We start from the raw sequence: 21,217 nt of genomic DNA, 5'->3' as shown, positions 1-21,217 counted from the left end.
GTTATTGAAATGTATGATGAATACATGTATTGTTGGACCGAAGATGGAGTAATGGGTTCAAATTTCATCTCAACTTTATTAATATAGCACTTCAAAAACAACCACAACTGCCTACAAAGTGCTGTACGTAAAGTAAAAATCAGACATATTAAAACCAAGACAGTTAAAACAATTTAATAAAAAATAGCCAACACAATAAAACACTTTTACAGTGCCAACTCACATGCTGAGTCAAAAGTCATTGACTCGGCCCCGAAATAGAAATGTGTTTTCACACAAGCTTTAAAGATGGACAGAGAGGGGCTAAATAATTTATATTTGCTAAATGCCCAAATAATATGAGAAGGACTTTTTTTGAAGATGATTTTTGTTTATTGTAATCAAAGTCAGTAGTTCCTGAAGTACATAGATTTCATTTACCATTACCTTTAAACTGTATGACATGACTCAAACAGTTTGGAAATCCTTCCACAAGCTTCTCACAATAGTTGGCAGGAATTTCCCCTAACTTCTGGCCAACACCAAAATTAAGAACCTTGTACTCTCTAGTAGATATGACCTATTCAATTGCTGATCATGGACTACAGTGTTCTTGCCAAGGTCGATTTGGCCTGACTGAAGAAAAGCATTCTATCAAAGAATGAGCACATTGGACGAATGCTCATTCACTTTTCTTCATCGTCATCATTCTAAATGTCATGAATGAAGGATATACACATTCAAGTCTGTCTTCTACACAGAAACAATAAGCAGCATCACAATTTGCTGCAACTAGAGCAGCTTTGAAAGTCTTAGATGAAATGAAGCGTGAATAGCAAGAACTTGATTCTTTAGCTCTGGCAGGCCATGTCTACACAGATTTGTTTCTGTCGAGGGCTGGTTGAAACGATTCGGGAGTGGAAGAGCATGCGGAGGTTGTGCAAATTCAGGGCTTGGTTTTGGGTGAGCCACAACTTGATAGAGCCCACGGTGTCAAACAGTTGTGTTGACTTCAAAACAATCAGAACCTCAGGGTAATTACAATGTGCTTTAGTACTATATTAGGCTAGGCTACAGTCGCTCTGACTAAAATCGCTAGTTTCCAAAACCTTAATTCTCAGCAGTTGTTGCTGTTCGGAATAACTGAGCTACTCAGAAGGGAGTTGGGAATACATGGCAAGAAAATTCTATTGGACGTTCTCAAAGGATGTCTTTGGATATGTTAACAATTATGCCAGGAAGTTTAAAACCACATTCAGCAAATCAGGGTATATATCAATCAAAGTCCGTGGAGATATGTCAAGTCTCAATCAAATTTGGCAGATCATGCATTACAAGTGTCACGAACGGTGGAGGTGGAAGACCCCAAAAAGCAGGCAGGAGAGAGGAACAGGGTGAACTTGACAAACCAAAACACAGAGAAAGCTAAATAAATCCAGAATAAACACAATCCTGAAAACAACTAGAAGTACAAACAAAAGCCCATGGCAGATGCAAAAACAAGGTGAAAAAAACCCATACAAAGAAAAGAAAACCACAGCAGTGAGGCACAAACACTAACCAACAAAAGCAGTGACAGTGGCAATGACCCGACACCGAGTGGTCGGGCTGGGAGTCCTTTTAACAGAAAACCCACTAATGGCATGATGACCAACAGGTGTGCCGCTGTAGGAGGAGCCCTACAGAGCCACCTGTTGGTCCCAAACAGATCAATCATGACAACAAGGCCTCAAAGTGAAGGAGTTCATTGCTTCGGAGTGATTTCTGTGAGGCCATAATCTTCCTTGTGAAGACATTAAAGGTGGGAGATATTGCAACCAAAGACCCAGAAGGCCGCAACAGAAAATTCATGACTTAATTGTTTTCTGAAGTTCTTCAACTGATATCATAATTCCATGCAAAGTCTAAATCAGATTTAGGTAAACTCCAAGTTAGTCGCGTTTTTGTGATCAATTTGTGACACAATGCACCAAACCACAAATTGATGTTTTATTTTATTTATTTTTGTCATATTTGAATGCAGAAATATATACTTTTTTTTTCCGGTACCAAGGTTTTTATTAGCAGGGCTTCAAAAACAGCTGTGATTGATACGAGCAGCACAGTCTGTGTAGTCTTCATTACATGAAGTACACTTGCAGCTTGTGGCCACAGGGTAGCTGACCCCCACCGAACAACCTCTGATGTGTTTCACTTTGTAGGTCCAGTTCCCATTGCAGACGTTCTGTTCGGTCTGGCGTGTAGCAGAGAAGTAGACTGGATCCTGCGAACAGAACAGTAGTCTGCAGTTGTTTGCGGTCAGACAATACTCCCCTACTGGAAAATGATAAAAGGTTGAAATTAGAATAAAGGTCAATTAATTTAACTCTCCATCCATTCATTTTGTGTTATGCTCATCCTCAATTGGACTCGTGTGCGTGCACGTGTGCATGTGTGAGAGAGAGCTGGAGCCTAAACCAGTTGACTTTGGGCAAGAGGCTGGGTACACGGTAAACTGTTCGCCAGCCAATCTCAGGGCGCATTTTTACGTATTAGTCTTAAATAAAGCGAACATGCATGTTTATGGTATGTGGGAGCAAGCCGGAGTACCGGTACCCATTAAAAAAAAAAAATCCAAGCCAACATGGGGAGAACATGCAAGCTCCACCTCGGGAGGCCAGAGCTCGGTTTCAAAACCACCATCGTCAGAAGTGTGAGGCAGATATGCTAACCGCATCCTTAGTTTAATTGATTTATCAAACATTATCATTTGATCAATTAGACTGTAACGCTCAAACTGTAAATGTAAACAAATATTTCCAATGTCAAATTTCACTGTTGTGTCACTCAATTAGACTTTAAGTCTTTAATTTTCTGCTGTCCAAACATTTTCTGCCTGATTTCAAGATTAAGTGACACCTCTAGTGTAAAGAAAGAAGTTAAACTGGTATAGTTTGGGTTCAAAAGGACATGAAAGTAACGGTGTCACAAGCACATGCATGCAGAGGCAGCACTATGCCACTTTTCATTTCGCACCCCCACGCATGCCCACTCCAGTGTTCCTCCATACCCTCCGTTAAACATCATTTTCACCTGTTTCACATGTACGTAGCTCACCAAAAATGGCCTGCGGCAATGCAAAAACGCCGTCCCTAAATAGAGTGGCTCACATTCAATAGAGGATTAAAGTAGATTGCTGGGAATTGTTGGATCCATTTAAGAAAATGCCGTTCGGAGCACAAGTGCACACAATCACACTGTGTCACTTCAAATTGTGACCCTGAACGGTTGCAGTGGTTTTGCTACTTACGCTCAGGCAGCAGACTCTGGTTATGAGCGAGTAATTGAGCACTAAACTCACACAGTAACTTCTGCTATAGAGGCCTTTGGAAGGGATCCTCCAAACTGCCGGACAGCTGTAGGAAACTGTGAATGTTAAAATTATTTCAACTTCTTTTCAATAACTGCCTGTACTTGAGTGACAATTCTCTAAAAGGAACAGTTAAGCTCAGGCTTGACGGTCATGAACATTTTGAACTTTCCAGTACCTCATGGTAGCACTGTCCTGCACACAAGGTGGTGTCGACGTATTCCGTTTTGTTACAGCTCTCCACAGGGATGGTGTAGACTTGCAGGGAGCAGCCTGAACTGCAAAGCTTACTGGCACCTGCCAGCGCCAGCACTGTTGTCATGACAACTAGCTGCATCCTTTGATGAGCGCAGCGCAGGCGTCTGCCGCAATAGGGAGCAGGCATAACATTAAATGAAGCCATGTCAGAAGATTTGAGTGATGGCAAACAATTTTGCTATCTGAAACAATAGAAAGAAATCCTTTCGTTCTGTTCATGTTGAATTAGATAATGTGTTTTCCCTCTGGAAGCGTCAAACAGCAAACGTTTTATTTGCTCTAAACTCAAAATCCTTTTTTTTTTTATGCTTCCTTGGCTTGCAGAAGGTTCAACCACAATTCCTGGCTCTTAATTGGCTCCCCACCGGGCCTTAGTTTAATCCTGAACTTAAAGTAGATCTGAGAGGATCTGAAGAAAATAACGCCAGCATCTGTTGACAAGCATTCTCTTGAGCGTTGGATGATGAAGTCAACCTTTGTCTTACAGTCAGCATGAATTTCAACGCACTAGAATTTTAATCGTATGGATGCATGAAAGATTTCAAATGCATCGAGATGTCCAAAAACATTTAATACAGACGCACTACTTCATTCAATTACAGATCTGGCACACACATTTACTATCAATTCTCAAAAATGCACATTATCCGTGCACTATTAAGAGACCTAATCAAATTTCCTCACGACTTTCACATTTCCCCAAAGTCATACCTTTTTGAAGTGTCTTTTATCGCTTTGAACGTCCTCCAGATCTCTAAATGTCTAAAACGCCTATGGTCCTTTGGCTCTCCCCTCACTCTTAAATAAGGCTGCGCTGACATTAAATTCTGTTAATCTTTAGCTTTAGCTCTGCGTTGTTTTTCCGCTTGTTTAGTCCAAGCATTGACACAGTAAATCCCCCTCTTTTTTCCCTCACCACATCAGGTAAGGCCTTCCCTCCTACGTTTCACGTAGGAGGAGAGGATCGTATCTCTTGTGGGTTTGGACCAGCCACAGAAAAATAAACTGTCATCTGCTCTCACAGAAAATGGAAAATCCAAACGGATTCATCATCAGAAACTCCCTGATCTATTATCCATCTTTTTTTTCAACTAAAATCAACCCTTGACAAGCACGTTCCTTCCCACTCCAAGTTACCAGAAGGCTTTATCTTTTATAATTAAATTGTGATCTATGTTCTTTTCCTTGAAGCATTGTGAATGAGGTTGGAAAGCACGGCTGTGTGTAAATTATAGTGAGTTACGGTACAAGCTATTCTTAGCAACTAAGCTAGTTTACTATGAACACCAAAAAAAAGTTACTTTAGATCCTCTCTAAAAGAAAAAAATACATTTTAAAATCCTTTAATTGTAAAATCTTTGGCTATTCATGCGTCTTACTTCCACTGCAATGTCGTTGTCTTTGACTCATGCAGAAAATGTGTATTAGGCCGACCTGGTTTTGGACAAAGTTTGTCTTTTGGTGCATTCATCAAGAGACGTAATGCTGCACCACAAACTGGTAAGTCTACAGACAGTCACATATACAAGTAATGCTGTAAGTGCTGCAGACTTGGGGTGACTCTGTCTATCCTGCCAGCCTCTGAGGACTCAATGCATTCTGCTAAAATAGCACCTAAATCACAACGACCTTTATGGAGTGTCACTTCATGTCCTCCTCGGAACTATTACTTTTAAAGACTCAAACAGAAGGCACCACAGCTTGAAAGCACTGTTCATAATTTGTGGTAATTGCTCTTGAAATCAGTACATACAGTATGCGTTATAGGGATGTGAATTGCGATCACAAAAAAATTTATTCAGCTGCAATTTTCTTTCTTTGTCTCTTTTTGTTTCTTTTTTATTTACTAATTATGACAGGAATATTAAGACTATCTATTCCAGACATTATGCAAACTCCACACATAAAGGTCTGAGCCAGCACCGTGGGTTTTCTCCTGGTGCTCCGTTTTCCTCCCACATTCCAAAAACATGCGTGGCAGGTTAATGGCACACTCTAAATTGTCCCTAGGTGTGAGTGTGAGCGCAAACGGTTCGTTGATTTTGTGTGCCCTGAAATCGGCTGGCAACCAGTTAAGGGTGCACCCTGCCCACCGCCCGAAGACAGCTGGGATGGGTTTCAGCAGACACGCAACCCCTGTGAGGGTAAATCATTCGGATGATGGATGGATGTATATCATTCTGACTGATTCCTTATGCCATGGAACTGTGGCACACATACATTTCACCTGCACCTGGCGCCTAAACTGTTAAACTGTCATTTGTTGTCTCATGCTGTTTCGTAAATTAGCAGGAATGCATCTCACACAATTACAAAACTTTTGACATTGTGTAGTCCAACTTATGAAGAGGAAACATTTTAACACACACACACACACACAAACATATTAACATGTTATCTTGATGTTGGGTCTGATATAATTAATATGCATTGGATAATTCCTTTGACATTAAACACTAACATAAGAATTAATACTTGCAAAAGGTGTTCAGTTCACCAGAAATCAAAATGATAGAAGACTATGGATAATATCCACAGGGAATTATTAAGAGATGAGGGACAAAAAGGTTCCAGTCATCCTAATGATTTGATGCTTCATAATTTGTGCGTTTTACGATCTCAAATGAGCCTTGGGCTGCACTATTAAATATGGTGAGACGATTACAACTTGAAGGCAGAGGGTTACAGGTTTGAAAAATACAATGGAACAAAATTACAGAAATTCAGACTGATTGTTGGAGACATGATAGTCTCTCATGCTCGAAAGATCCACAATATGATAGGACGCATAATAGAAATACGGTCTGATACGGCATTCCGTATACCAACCTCCTATGTCTATTCATCTGATTTATGAACATCCGTTGTTGCTAAGCCTTGACTGGCCTTTTTGCAGAGAAAAGATGAGGCCACAAAACAAAGGTGCATTCTATAAATACCTAACATCTCGACAACTCGGAACCGCTAAAATCTAGGAAATATTTATTGGTGGAGACCTCCCAATGCCAGCAGTCCCTACTAATCGAATTTAGCTACAGTCAGCCCTATGCATCACACAGACAGATTTTGTGAGCAGTTGCACCTGTTCTGCTCGACTGCTCTCAAATATCGTCCGCACCTGTGCTGTTTTGACTCTGTCCCCTTCTATCACTAGCAGTAGCGGCCTTATATCCCCCCCTTGTGCTAAGTTAGATGCATGATCAAAATGATGGGTGGAAGCTTGATGTAATCTGCAGAATAGAAAATAACTCACTTCAAACTTTATCAATCAGAAAAACCTTCAGCACATCACCAAACAAAAATGTAACAAAATGTATGAATCCTCAAATAATTATGATTTCGTCTCAATTTACTCACACGTGCACTTTGTGTGAAATCCAGGACGGTTTAATTGAACACACAGCGAATAAACTGGCAACAGGCCTCGACTTACTCTGTCGTATGAATGGCAACAGGTGGAGCTTTGTTGTGCCCTCTACCATTTAATGGAAGAGCATCTTATTGTTCGGCTTTCCATTATACACCACCGACATAGATTGATGAACAAAGATATATTTGTAATTAATAAATCATATTCATACAAATGGAGTCGGATCATTTCCCGTGGCGCTACTGATGAACTCTCACAACACAATAGTGTGCCACAGCTCGTTAGGAATCGCTGGCGTCTGACAAACCACGCCAGTTGTGAGAGATAAATAATCGGAATCGAACCCTGCACCTCTGCACTGTGAGCCCGACACGCTAACAAGTCGAACACTGGGCCACCATCAATATATCCGATGCAATGGAAATACCATGAGTCTAGTTGAAAGAGGGTGCACAGGAGACAAAATTATCCCTTTTGGGAAGATTACAACTCGATGTTCCCCCTGAGAATGGCTCTTTTGGGGAATGGGGGAATTTCCTGGTGACTTTGCAGTCAGCATTGACAAGCTGTTCTCGTTCAAATTAGTGCTTCCGTCAGATTAATTGTACTATTCAGAGGGAATAGGCATCGTGGGCAACATGCTGATTTAGTACCACAGTGCTCAATGCACCCGCAGATTGTATACAATCACATTAGACCTAAAGGTGCAATAAATTAAGGAATTTACTGTCACAGTGCGTTTGAGGAGACATTTCTGTGCAAACTTCTGTTTAGCGAGTTGTTGACTACCTGATAGTATTTGATGAGAAATTTATTTTGGATCTTTATGCCTTCGACCAGTGGTTCTTAACATTGTTAGGGGTAGCGAACCCAACCAGTTCATATGCACATTCACCGAACTCTTCATGACTGAAAATACAAATATGATTTTTTACAAATTCAAGACATAAAAACCCACATTTATTAAAAACAGAAAAAAAGTAAACAATTAGTAGAAGTATAAAGTATACGTTTTGTAACTGTGCACAAAATGAGTCAGCCAGTGATAGCCAAGTGGGCGTGTCATAACTAGTTGACATGTTGAGTCTCGGGTGTGTCTTATCCTCCATGGCAGAGGCTCTGCCGAACCCCTGGGACTGATTCACCCAACCCCAAGGGTTCGATCGAACCCAGGTTAAGAACCACTGCCTTAGACCTTCAATACATAGACCGATCCCTCATTGTCATGGTGTCTTGAAAACAATGATGTCTTTGCTGAGTATTGGTTTTGATGCTCGTCTGACAAACCTTTAAGGATGAATCCTTACAATAAACTGAAAATAGTGAGATGTTTTTTTTTAAGTTCAAGCATAGTCTACTGAAAAAAATTAACCGAATCTAGATGTTTTGATTTCGTGAAACCACTAGACAAGATACATTTGAGTCAAATCAAAAACATGTTTTCAGTGTTGCCATTATAATGCCTCCACTTATCCAACAAAGAAGGTAATGCATTCCTAATTTCTTTTTGACACCTTTATTTCTCACTGTTGGACTAATTCCACCATTAGATATAGGTTGATGTATTCATACTTCTCTGAATTTCCTTGATTTACAACAATGGTCTCTTCCCAAACCACTGTTTTTATCAAGGCAAGCCTGCTATTGTTTCTGTGTGTCCAAATAACGATTTTTACCTTGAAACGGGACGTTTTCTTTATGACATCAGTCCATTTTCAATATACTACTTGTCCTTTTTAGAGAAGATAGAACCTATCCCTGCTATGAGAGACGGATGGGATACAACCTGGACTGGTCGCCAGCCAATCACAGCGCACATACTGAATAGACCATTCACAACATTGGACAATTAAGGTCTTCAATTAAATTAAACTGACATTTGTGAAATTACTTTTTGTTTTACGATTAAGTGTATCATTTTCATTTCATTGCATTTCTCTTGGCTGCATTGCTTCCAGTGCGCCTATGTGAAAATTGAGGGAATTTTTTTGTTGGTGTTTTTTTTTGTCCAGTTAGATTTCAGCCTCTGTGTGCTGCAATGTCAATCTAAACTGCCCATGACCTTCAGCATTAGGAAAGCTGGCCAATGTAACTTAATAAACTGGCAAACTCTTTCTTTGTCTGATTTCAAATGTATCTGCCCGGGGACAGCTGGGGCCTGGCCCTCAGTGACATCAGCATTTTTCCTTCCAATGATTGGGTGGTCAGAACAAAACTTGTTACAGCCAGTTTCGAATGTCTGGAGCATGATGCACATATTAATGCACTTCATAATCAGCAGTTCTGGTGAGTAGAGTGTGTTTTACTTCACGTTTTTATTTTTATTTCAGTCATGTTATTAGATAAATATTTCTGAACTGCTTTTGTTGTATTTTGTTGTAGTATTGATGGTTTCTACAAGTATTCCTGCGATGGGATCTTGGTGGTATGAGCACGTAGTTGAGTAAGTATATCCACTGAAGGCCCGGGGACAACGTGCGTGGCCCATCACTGATTAATTAACCAGCACAATATTACTGAACTCACTTCTGAGACATTTCAGATCAGTGACAGCATTTTTCAGCGTTTACGCTCAATATCTGCTTTGTAATCTTTTTACATCTCTTATATATGTGTGTGTGTTTGTTTGGGGGAGTCATAGTTTTGCAAACCAAGTAACATGAAAAATCACGTGTTGCTGAAAAAAAACGGAAAACCCACATTCTATGAATAGATGGATAGACAGATGGATCGATAGATCCCATGGGAAATTGAGCGCTCAGTTGTGCAGCTATCGTACATACACACTCGGGATTAAACGTCATAAAGTGACATACCAGGTCGACCTCACGATCTTCCTCTTCCCTACCACTTCACTTCATCCCTAATGAAGCGGTGCACACGTCTAATTGATGGTTTTGGGTAGGGAGCACAAAGGGTGTTCACAGATGTGAGACTGCAGCACGGTGGCAGTGAGCGAGTGCATCCACTGGGGGAGGATCGAGCACCGCCTGCACGCTTTGCAACAAGAGCGCCTCCACCACACACATACGCTCTCAGATTCGCGCGCGCACGGCAGGGATACAGGAGGGTAGGTAAGGCTACAGCTGCAGACAGACAGATGTGTGATGCTCACAATCCGCCATGCGGGGACCGTTTGCATTCACTGGGGTGAAGGTAAACTTTTGCCCATCCTCGCATGCATTCGCCTCAGCCGCGCGTGGCTGTTAACGATGTCATCTCGCCGCTCGCACACCTTTTTAAACCTTTACCGCCGCCTGCATTGATTGAGGAGGGGTTGTGGCGATGGAGCCGACACAGTGGGCTGAAGTCGCAACAGATCCTGTTGAATTGAGACGTCGACACGCAGCCAAAAAGTGCCCTTCTCAGAGTGCGTCAGAGATCGCATGGATGTAGGGAATGAGGTGGTCGCGGCTTGGCTCCGACAAGGCATTTTGGTCATTTTGCATCTAAAACTGACGCGGAGATTTGGAAGTGCATCTTCACCTATAGCACACTCGTCGCCGCCGGCTGATACGTCTGGGAGGCGTTTGGTCCATTTTAACATGTAAGTATACATGCTCCGAGCTACAAATAAGCAACAATGAGAAAAAAAAAGCGCGCAGCATTGATTGAGCAATACCTTCACCCTGATAATAATAATAATAATAATAATAATAATAATAATACAGTACAACAAAATGAAGTTTCTCCACTGCACATTATGCATATAGTGGACTGAACTGTTCAACTAACGATTGGTTGTGTCTTATTTTCTTGCAACTGCAGACAACATCAGAGGATATAAGTCACCGGAACCATAATAGAACAAACAGCAAGGATCCCATTTTTTTTAATGTCGCTCATAAAATGGCAACCGGTAGTAACCACGGCAAGCAGGATCGAAGGACGCATGTTGTGGAATTAACCACCTGATGGTGACCACCAAAGATACTGCGTCTGACTCACGATGCTGACCACATCAAGGATTCTGCATGTGCGTGCGTAACAGGCCGGGCCCCCCCACGGCCTTCACCTTTGCTGGGAAAATTATGCCATAAAATCCCGGGGGCCTGTGTCAAAAAATTATTAGTTATCATTAATGAGCGCGCACGCAGTATGGGTTTAACCGAGTGGACTATTTCGATCCAAGGCTGAGTGGTTCATTCCAGCTCCAACTTCTTCTATCCTCTGGCCTCCTTCCAGCATTTCCCCCCCGCTCAAGGACGGAACCTTCTGAGTTAAAATGGAGTTTGCAATGGTGGGTGCGGACGGCGGGTGCAACAGCCACCTGCCGTACGGATATGCCCAAGCCCGAGCCCGGGAGCGGGAGCGAGAAAGGGAGCGCCAGGCGGCCCAGTCCAGAGCGGCCGCAGCGGCTGTGGCAGTCGAGAGCGGATCGGGAGCGGATGGGGGAGGCGTCTGCTCTGGGGGGTCCACCTCCTCATCCACCACCACAACCACAACCACCTCCGCTTCCTCGTGCGCTCATCTCCTTAACAACCGCCAGCATCCGTCTCGCAGCGCCAACATCAACAGCGGCGGTACCGCCTCGCGCCCCTCCTCCTCCTCCTCCTCCTCACAGGATCCCGAGAAGCAAAGACTCCTCAGAGAGCGCAAAAAGCAACGCGGCGTCGGACGGTGGAGACGCAGCCGGGCCACTCTCGGCGGGGACCTGCGCCACTCCGAACTGGCGCTGCTCGGCTCCGAGGAGGACATCATGATCGAAGAGGAAGACGGTGCCGAGGAAGAGGAGGAGGACGAGCGCGAGCAGGAGGAGGAGCGCGGAATCAAGAGGTCCAGTTTTCTGTGCAACATGGATGATGATGATGATGACGACGACGACGACGAAACCGTTTCGATCACTGACAGACGCCCTCAGTCCGGATATGCGAATGTTTACAACGAGTTGGGCTGCTGCGAGAGAGTTGTCATCAACGTGTCGGGCCTCAAGTTTGAAACTCAGCTCAAGACTCTCACTCAGTTCCCCGAAACTCTCCTGGGGGATCCCGACAAGCGCATCCGCTACTTTGACCCGCTGAGGAACGAATACTTCTTCGATCGGAACCGGCCGAGTTTTGACGCTATTCTGTACTATTACCAGTCCGGGGGACGCTTGAAAAGACCCGCCAACGTCCCGTTTGACATCTTCTCCGAGGAGGTCAAGTTTTATGAACTTGGAGAGGAGGCGATCCTCAAATTTCGAGAGGATGAGGGTTTTGTCAAGGAAGAGGAGAAGCCTCTCCCGGAGGACGAGTTCAAGCGGCAGATTTGGTTGCTATTCGAATATCCGGAGAGCTCCAGTCCGGCCAGGGGCATCGCGGTGGTGTCCGTGCTGGTTATTGTCATCTCCATCGTCATTTTCTGTCTCGAGACGCTGCCCGAGTTCAGGGATGACAAAGAATATTTGCAGGCCAGACACAATTCCACGCAGCCGGACCACGGATTTACCCCCTTCAACGACCCGTTTTTCATCGTGGAGACAGTGTGTATTATTTGGTTCTCCTTTGAGATTATAGTCCGCTTCTTTGCGAGTCCCAGCAAAACGGCGTTCTTTAAAAACATCATGAACTCAATCGACATTGTTTCCATTTTGCCTTACTTCATAACCCTGGGCACTGACTTGGCGCAGCACCAAGGCAACGGGCAACAGGCGATGAGCTTCGCCATACTGAGAATAATCCGCCTCGTCAGGGTCTTCCGCATCTTCAAGCTGTCCAGACACTCGAAGGGGCTCCAGATCCTGGGCCACACTCTGCGTGCCAGCATGAGGGAGCTGGCCCTGCTCATATTCTTCCTAGTCATCGGCGTCATCCTCTTCTCGAGCGCAGTTTACTTCGCCGAGGCGGACGAGCCCACTTCGCAGTTCACCAGCATCCCGGACGCCTTCTGGTGGGCCGTGGTGACGATGACCACGGTGGGCTACGGGGACATGAAGCCCATCACCGTGGGTGGCAAGATAGTAGGCTCCCTGTGCGCAATCGCGGGCGTGTTAACCATCGCGCTACCGGTGCCGGTCATCGTGTCGAACTTCAACTATTTTTACCACCGAGAGACCGACAACAACGAGGACCAGGCGCAACCGGTGGTTGAGAGCATGCCGCCAGGGTGCCCCTACTTCCCGGACTTTTTGCGTAAATTTAAAGGCTCGCCGTCCGGCTCCTCGCTGGGGGACAAAGCGGAGTATATGGAGATGGAAGAAGGGGTGACGGAGTCTCTGTGCGGCCTGGACAAAAGCCCCAGTAAGGGGAACGGCACAGACATCAGCAGAAGGAACAGTACGAACTCAAAATCCATTCAAACTGACGTGTGATTACAAATATATATTTTAAAAATTTTCTTTTCCTGATCCCGGAGAAAATACAAATATACCCGACATCTATATTGTTAGCCACCCAAACAGGTTTTACGCACGGGCCATGAAGGCCCCCCCCCCCCCCTCCTCATCTCCTCGACCGACACGGAGAGGTCGCCATGGTTACCAGGTGACGCGATAGTTCCATGTACATCTTCCAAATAACATTTGGACCAATTTATGCCAAATTCATTTTTGGAACTTGAGCTGGCTTCCAAATTACACATATACAGTAATTATAGAAAAGAAGCTCTGCACTCGCACTTTATGAGTTTCATCTGTCAATAACAGGAAGAGTATTGATAGCCAATTTGCTCTTATGCAGTAAAGCCGTCTTTTGTTTTGCACTCAAGAGGAGTTTGTGCTGGATTGACATATTTTAGGGGCAAAAAAGTGTAGGCTGGCAGACATCCTTCTACCATTTAAGAACATTAACATAGACTGCTTAAAACGAGGTGAAAATATTCTTAATCCACACCAATGAAAATCCTACCCTAATTGAAATGTCATAAAAATTCAGCGTAAAAGTTGATTAACTCTCTTCGAGCTCCAATACTTGTATGACGTGCAGCTCAATGAAATGGCAGTACATTTAGCAATCTTCACATAAACCAGGGCTAGAAATCATGTTGTGCTGTACACGTGCACCCACTCTGAGAGCTAAGCACAGGAATCACCACATTTAAACACAGCAGGAGGAAGGACTTGTCCCTCCATGTTTTTAATGAACAGGCCTCAGCACATGACGTCAGTCTCCCCAAATACATTTACTGGAAGTCACCTCCAAATGATAATATCCCTTTACGCGGACACAAATGGAACATTGAAGCAAAAAAAAAAAAAAAAAAAAGACTCCATAGAGGAAACTCCTTCTGAGGGAGTTGTGAGCAACTTCCCCATGTTTGCTGGACTTGGTGCACATTTTTTTTCTCAAGAGGACTATTACTATCTCATCTGGATGTGGACGTCTTCCAAGGTATGTAGCCTAGTGTTTCCCCTGTTCACTACATTAATGATGATGATGGTGATGCACAGCCAAATATTTACACAGAGTTATAAGAGTACCAGTTGCAACACACATATTTTTCATCAAATTTAATGCTCGAATGACATGAAATATAATAATACATTTGCTAAACAGATACGAGGTATTTGCAAAATTAAATGTGCACTCTCATTCTTGATTCTCTTTCCTGTTTTTTTTTTTTTTTTAGATCTAATACGATTTCAAACAAATTTCATTACTAAAAAAAACTAAACTAAATTTTAGTTCTAAAATAACTGGTGTATCACCTGACAAGTGTCATGAGGTGTTTTAAAAGTGAGTTGAAACAGCTTCATCTCCTTTCTGGTGTCTGACCTGCAGAAATATTTCCTAAAATCATGACTGACCAGCAGCTGATGTTTCATATCAGATGCAGTAGAAGCGTGTTAACCTTGAACAGAAAATATGACAAGCAAGCAAATACCAAATACATTTTCTCACAAACTTTTGTTTTTAACACACAAATGACAAGTTGCCCTCTGAATTCTGTTGGCATATTCATTACATATTTTGTTACATCAAAATGGATGAACTTGAGTGAGGCACACCGTAGCTTCCAATGCTCAAAATGGTAACATTCAATACAAAAGTAAACAGCCATTTTGTTCATGCTCATGTTTGTTTTAACAATGTAACAATGCATAACTATGTTGAAAGTCATGGCTTATGTTTCTCATAATTGTTGACGAGCTGTATTGGTGCACACTATGTAAGCAAGATAGTAATCCATCTAATTGGCTGTTTTATTTCTGTGTTAAGATCCTAGTCAAGAACATGATAATTGCACAAGTTTTGGATTGGCTAGAATACAGAATTATAAAAAAGAAACACATTCCGTGAATAAAAGTGAATTTGGAATGGGCACACACGTCATGTTTTCGCCCAGACAAGCAAGGAAGAAAGGTGATGATCAATTTGAAAAAAAAATAGCAATGCAAGAAAAATAGATAATCAGAAACATAGAATTCATTTATTATCCATCCATCCATTTTCCGAACCGCTTGATCCTCACTAGGGTCGCGGGGGGTGCTGGAGCCTATCCCAGCCATCTCCGGGCAGTAGGCGGGGGACACCCTGAATCAGTTGCCAGCCAATCGCAGGGCACACAGAGACGAACAACCATCCACGCCCACACTCACACCTAGGGACAATTTAGAGCGTCCAATCAGCCTGACATGCATGTTTTTGGAATGTGGGAGGAAACCGGAGCACCCGGAGAAAACCCACGCAGGCCCGGGGAGAACATGCAAACTCCACACAGGGAGGCCGGAGCTGGAATCGAACCCGGTACCTCTGCACTGTGAAGCCGACGTGCTAACCACTGGACTACCGGGCCGCCCATTCATTTATTAAAAAGGTCATTAAAAAATAATAATAATTACAGATCAGGGAGAATCTGTCGGCGCAGTAACTTGACCACTTAAATGCAAAGATGAGCATTGTAAAATTATACTAGGCAAGGGTAGGTGCTTACACATCATTAAAAATGTGGAGCTTTGGTTGACCATCACAGGGTGTATCTTAAACTGCACGTTTGAGCGACTTTTCACTGTGACCAGCCCAAAGCACCACTGAGCTTAAAGGGGAAGTCCAATAATTGTTTCTATTTTTTTTTAACACTGTGTTCTATGCTCCCCCACTGGTCTAAAAACAGTCTTCTGATTAATATTGCTTCTGTGGAATACGAATTAAGAAAAAGTCTCATAAAGAGCCTGATCATTTGAATCAGATGTGTGAGGGAAATATCCAAAACATGCAGGATGCTACTAAACCACCTTAAAGCAAAATTGTGTAGCCCAGTTTATAAGTGAAGACATGAGCCACTTTTTAATGTCACATGCATCTGCATTGAATGTCGAAAACGATTGCCGTAAAAAAATTGAAAACCAAAGTCAAACCCAATCTGTATCTTGACAGATCCCTGCAGCACATCAGCATTTATAGTCATAAAAGATTACGAGTGCAACACAAGCACCCAAACACTGCACCTTGTCACTCACCCAGCCAGCTCTCATCAACTCATAATCACTGCAGCAGAATGTAATTACTTTTTTGCACCGCGTGTATATATTCTCGCAGGAACTATTAATACACGATATTTTCACTCTGAACCAAACACAGGGACAGCCCCAGCCTGGCACATGGCCATCTTCACTTTGTGCCTCACACCTCGGACTTACGTAATGTGGCTTATGGCAAGAGGCACAATCCAAAACATTTTTCAAGCAAACTGTGTGGGTCAGGCATATTCTTAGTGCTGCGCTGCTGAGCCGAGTGTGAAAAGAGCCTGTATCATCTCGAGCCACAGAACAAAGCTGAATGGGTTTGATAGTGTCACATGCACGGACAGTGTTTGTAGTGCAGATTTGGACCATATGGCCCGGCCATGTTGCAAACCGAGTTATTTATGCTTATTTCTCAGAAGTTTTCCCATGGCCGTCAAAGGACATCCAATGCGGCCAGAAAGTTTGTGTGTCCCTTTTAATGCCATACAAGGTAATGTTGAAAAAAAAGAGTTGATCATCGCTATTACTCAGTTGATAGTTTTTCCCAGTCAAAATGATCAGCAATGAATACATTCTCTGTTAGTTGTTGAACTCCATATTAAATGGTTAATAGGCGTATGTATTAATGGTATTCATTCAGTATAAAGACTTTCAAAGACTTGCAAAACAATGAAAGATTTTTTCTTGACTGCCTGTTTGGAAGCTGTTCAGTCAAATGATCTTTTACAGAGTTATCACAATACAATAGTTCAACAAAGTTGTTAAACATACCGAATAACAAAGGCTCAATTTGAAATAAGAACCAGAGCAGAAATATGTCAATTTATGTCACCGCTGCCTTTATATCTGTTTTCGCAGCCAGTGGATTTGATGTTGTGCTTACTCATAGCCATATTTCTTATAATAAACTACAGTCACTAGATTTAACACTTCCACTTGCACCATGATGCAAATTATGGTGTATTCTTTTTCACGGATGAACACAAGGTTTGTGATCCTGACATGTTTGCCTATTTGGCAGACCAGCCTCCACCAACCAGGGTGTTCCTGTATAGCGAGGCAATGCTCTTGTAAATATGTGAACAGTAGGCATCAAATCCTCTGAATCAGTGTGTTGTATTTCTTAAATCATCACACTGGGTGGCAGAGCTATGGGGGTGGCACACCAACGATTGGGGTGGGCGGGCACTCTCAAAGTGCCCACTTCACCGCACATGTCAAGACTCGTCACATTTAAAGGCAATGATTGCCTATCATTGTCCATGATTAAATTCGGCTGTGACCACTCTCACAACGGGGCAGCCCGCCCTCTCGCACGTCTGCTGGCCCACGCTCACCTGTAAAATTGCCAATAATGGGTCCAACTCACCCCTGCCCAGAAATACAATATGTGCTGTGCCCAATTTATGGCAGTTACAAAACTAGAGTACTTGGGGCTCTATTTCCACTGACAAAGGACCTGCACGATGGTGCCAATGTTGATGGATCTTGATTTTCGGATGGGTGCAAGGGTTGCTGCGCACTTGCCAATTTGGCTAGATGCGCAGGCCAATGCAGCAGAAGGAGTGTCTTGGAGATGCGTCAGGCGGAGTGCCAATTTGATGGCAGAAAGTCGATCTAAACTTTCAGCCTGCACAGACCACGTCTAACACAGGCAAAGGGTAAACAGCTTGCGTGATGTGATTCATTGCCTATAGCTGTGAATGTGAGTGCAAATGGTTGTTTGTTGAAATGCGCTCTCCAATCTGGTAAATGCGCAACCTACTTACCAGTTTGCATTCAGCAAAAAGTACAAAAGCACTTCCTCCTCACCCAGGTGAGTGATGAAGGGGACCGTGACATAACACTCGTGGGAACTTTCAACCTCCACAATGAGCAACCAGAGATGACAATAGCCAACATTAAGGATTACTTCATGTTTAGGTGTCGATATACATGTATTTCACATTTGTCCAAAGACATCAGCCATAAGCATTTTTTGGGCAAATTTGGCCTCAAACAGTCATGTTATGAACCCATTGTCCTAGTAGTTATTGTAGCATACATAAGAAGTCAGTGATCACGGTTTACAGGGTTTGTTCATGTGACATTCCACATTTAGCAGTGTGGCTGGCGCCCAGTCAAGGGTGTGAAACACCCACCACCCGAAGTCAGGTGGGATAGGATCCATCTCATCTGTGACCTTAATGAAGAGAAGTGGTGTCGACAAAGAATGAGATGATATGATATGTCCCACCCTTTATCATCACCATCACAGTTTAGAAATAATATTTATTGATCAAAACTTCAGGTGTTGTGAGACAGTTGACTTTCTGAAGCTGTAATGACTTGTTTTGCAAAAGAGATGCCAAATTGTGCTGACAACCAGGGCTAAAAGTCCTCACTGACCCCACTGATAAATGGCCCATTTAGCTGTTGAGAAAAAAACTCCTGCAAAAATACCTGCAGCCAATGCATATTTACCTGCTCAGGGACACTTGGGGGCTTGAGTCTGTCACCACAGCACATCCAAGCACATTTACAATATCAGCATAAGGCACCTTTGAGACTTGCCTACTTCACCCGACTACAAGTTGGGGTTTTCTATTAAACTTCATATTCATTGTAAGCTGACAGTGTACTCCTTAACAAATGTCTTTTGAAGTTCACTATGACAGGTTGGACATGTGAGACTTGACAACATTGTACAAACATATAGTATGATGAAAATTACAAAACACTCGTGTAACTTGTGCTCTAACATATGGATTTTTTTGTTTTGTTTTTCTGTGTATCTATATATACACAGAGGCATAAAAAATAAGATCATTTATTACACACAACATAGTAATTAGCTTTCATAACAATAAAAATATGAGAATATATAGTTGTAGGGCTGCAGCTATTGAATATTTATGCATTTGAGAATCCTACTGAATATTCTATCAAATAATCAAATATTGGGATAAAATACACTTTTGCTTGGTTAAAAGAGCCAATATGAACACAAAGGAGAAAATAAAGCATTTATTGCATCAAAAACATAAATCATTCATGAAAAAACGACATTTACAGCCTTTCTACAACTTCACTTAAGTAGCAAACATTTTAGCCTGTGACATATACAATAAAATACATACAATACATGCTGATTTATATCGCGCTTTCACAACAGCGGCAGCTGTAACAAAGCGCTTAACAAAACAGTTAACATAAAGTAAAATAATAAACACAACACATAACATAAAACATGGACAGTCGTGCAGTCCTAACCACTTTTCCGTCACACGCTTTGTTGTTTGAAGCAGTTTGAGATGAAAGAGGAGAGAATCAAAGTGTCCTTTAACCAGTGGATCAGAGACGTCATGCTCAAAATGTGCACACGTCGGCTACAAGCTAAGTTTCAAAGTCAACAAGAAGCTGTAGCATCCATTGACGAAAAAAGAGATTGGTTCACTTCTCCTGTCCCATGGAAATCCATTTCAATTCCAAGCGGCGACTCTCGGTTCCAAATACACATCGGCGCTCTGCGCCAACGCTCCTCTCTCCCTATCCTCAACTTCAGCAGCCATCCATCCGGCCGCACCAACGCCGACTGTCCAACAGCGCCGACATCTCCACTGAACAAAACGGGGTTGTGAAAAATGCTGCCCATGACAGGCGCAAAAAACACAAGCGCCCCAGGTCTGTCCAGCACCGACAGTCAATGGCGCCGACATTCCTCCCAATCAAAATCTGTGCTGGTACAGGCGTGCTGCCGAGAAGGAGCAACCACCAAGCACAGATACTTCTCCTTTGACGAATGTCGTGGCCAAAACACGCTGAAAACAGTCCATATCAGGTCCACATGATGAAACAACAAACAACATGTGACAAAACAAAAAGACAAAAACAACAAAAAAAGAACAAAAAAGCAAGGCTTTTACAGTAGGTTCATGACCATGCGATTGTGAGCTTCGACTAGCTGACAAAGACAAAAACGGTGTTCTTTATGCCACAAGACGTTTTGGAAGTGTTCAAACCAAAATGAAGACACCTCAAGATGAGACAATTATTTTCATCATTTGACTTCACCAACACCCTACAAAATATAGCCACTCGGAGTACTACACTGGCCATGCCTAGAGTGCGCAAAACGTCATCCTGTACGCAAACTCGTCATCATAGGCGACCTGCATGCCTGACCTGCCTGACGACCAAGTCGCTTGTGCAGCCCCACTTGAGGGACGAATCTCGAAAAACTAATAAACACCCTTTTTTAAATGATTATGTGTATTGCTTCTTTCATCATATCAATTGTTTTTGTGTGAAGAAATGCCACTGTCGAATTTCTCTATCACTCAGACACTACAAATATAAGGGAAAAATGGTGTAATCTTGTTTGACTGATGAGAATCTAGTCTGCAACACCCTATCATGGACCGAACGTAAATTCGAAGCATGCGCGACAGAGACCGAGCCCTCCGCAGGGCTAATGATACATTGGTAAGATACGTTAACGTGAATTCCACTGATTTGTGCTGCATTCATTTTACCTTGTTTTGGGTCCTAAGCGGTTTACACTCGGCTGAAAATACTTTTCCCCATCTTCATACCTGTCAACCTTTTTGGAGCGCCAACCTGTATAAACTACCAAAAAAATCCTTATAAAGAGCAAAAAATCCTTATAACATACCAAAGCATTTAATAACGGCAGAAAAAAACCCACGAAATTTTCAATGATATTTATTGTAGATCTCCATAATACAATGTCTGGTTAATGTCTAATCATCATTCTACTTAGTGGCATTACTGTGTTCAGAGTTGTATTCCTGCGTTACTTTTTTCACCAACTCCAAATCAAAATGGAAATTTTCAGAATCCGTATGATTTGTGCGATACGGCCATATACGTAAGA

The 21,217-nt window shown here is 42.7% G+C and overlaps 2 protein-coding genes across 2 annotated transcripts in view; one reads left to right on the top strand and one right to left on the bottom strand.

Moving 5' to 3' along the window:
• Nucleotides 1-2,027: 2,027 nt before the first annotated feature.
• fshb (follicle stimulating hormone subunit beta) lies at nt 2,028-4,592 on the bottom strand. The gene is made up of 3 exons (XM_086106503.1): nt 4,298-4,592; nt 3,507-3,690; nt 2,028-2,242 (listed from the first exon to the last, which is right to left on the bottom strand). Exons 1-3 carry the CDS (start codon nt 4,405-4,407, stop codon nt 2,051-2,053), a joined length of 486 nt encoding a protein of 161 aa, XP_085962629.1. The 5' UTR covers nt 4,408-4,592; the 3' UTR covers nt 2,028-2,050.
• Nucleotides 4,593-10,932: 6,340 nt separating this feature from the next.
• Nucleotides 10,933-21,217, top strand: part of kcna4 (potassium voltage-gated channel, shaker-related subfamily, member 4) — a 58,171-nt gene continuing 47,886 nt past the window's right edge. Inside the window, exon 1 of the mRNA XM_086106613.1 lies at nt 10,933-14,266. Within this exon, the coding sequence (XP_085962739.1) occupies nt 11,182-13,248 (2,067 nt within the window). The 5' untranslated portion in view covers nt 10,933-11,181 and the 3' untranslated portion in view covers nt 13,249-14,266. The remainder of the gene's footprint in view (nt 14,267-21,217) is intronic.

Source organism: Hippocampus guttulatus, chromosome 3 (genome assembly GCF_054856545.1).
Source record: "Hippocampus guttulatus isolate MCC_2025c chromosome 3, RoL_Hgut_1.0, whole genome shotgun sequence".
In the NCBI taxonomy this organism is placed as follows: domain Eukaryota; kingdom Metazoa; phylum Chordata; class Actinopteri; order Syngnathiformes; family Syngnathidae; genus Hippocampus; species Hippocampus guttulatus.
The sequence above is the reverse complement of the archived record's forward strand: the minus strand, read 5'-3'. Positions and strand labels throughout refer to the sequence as shown.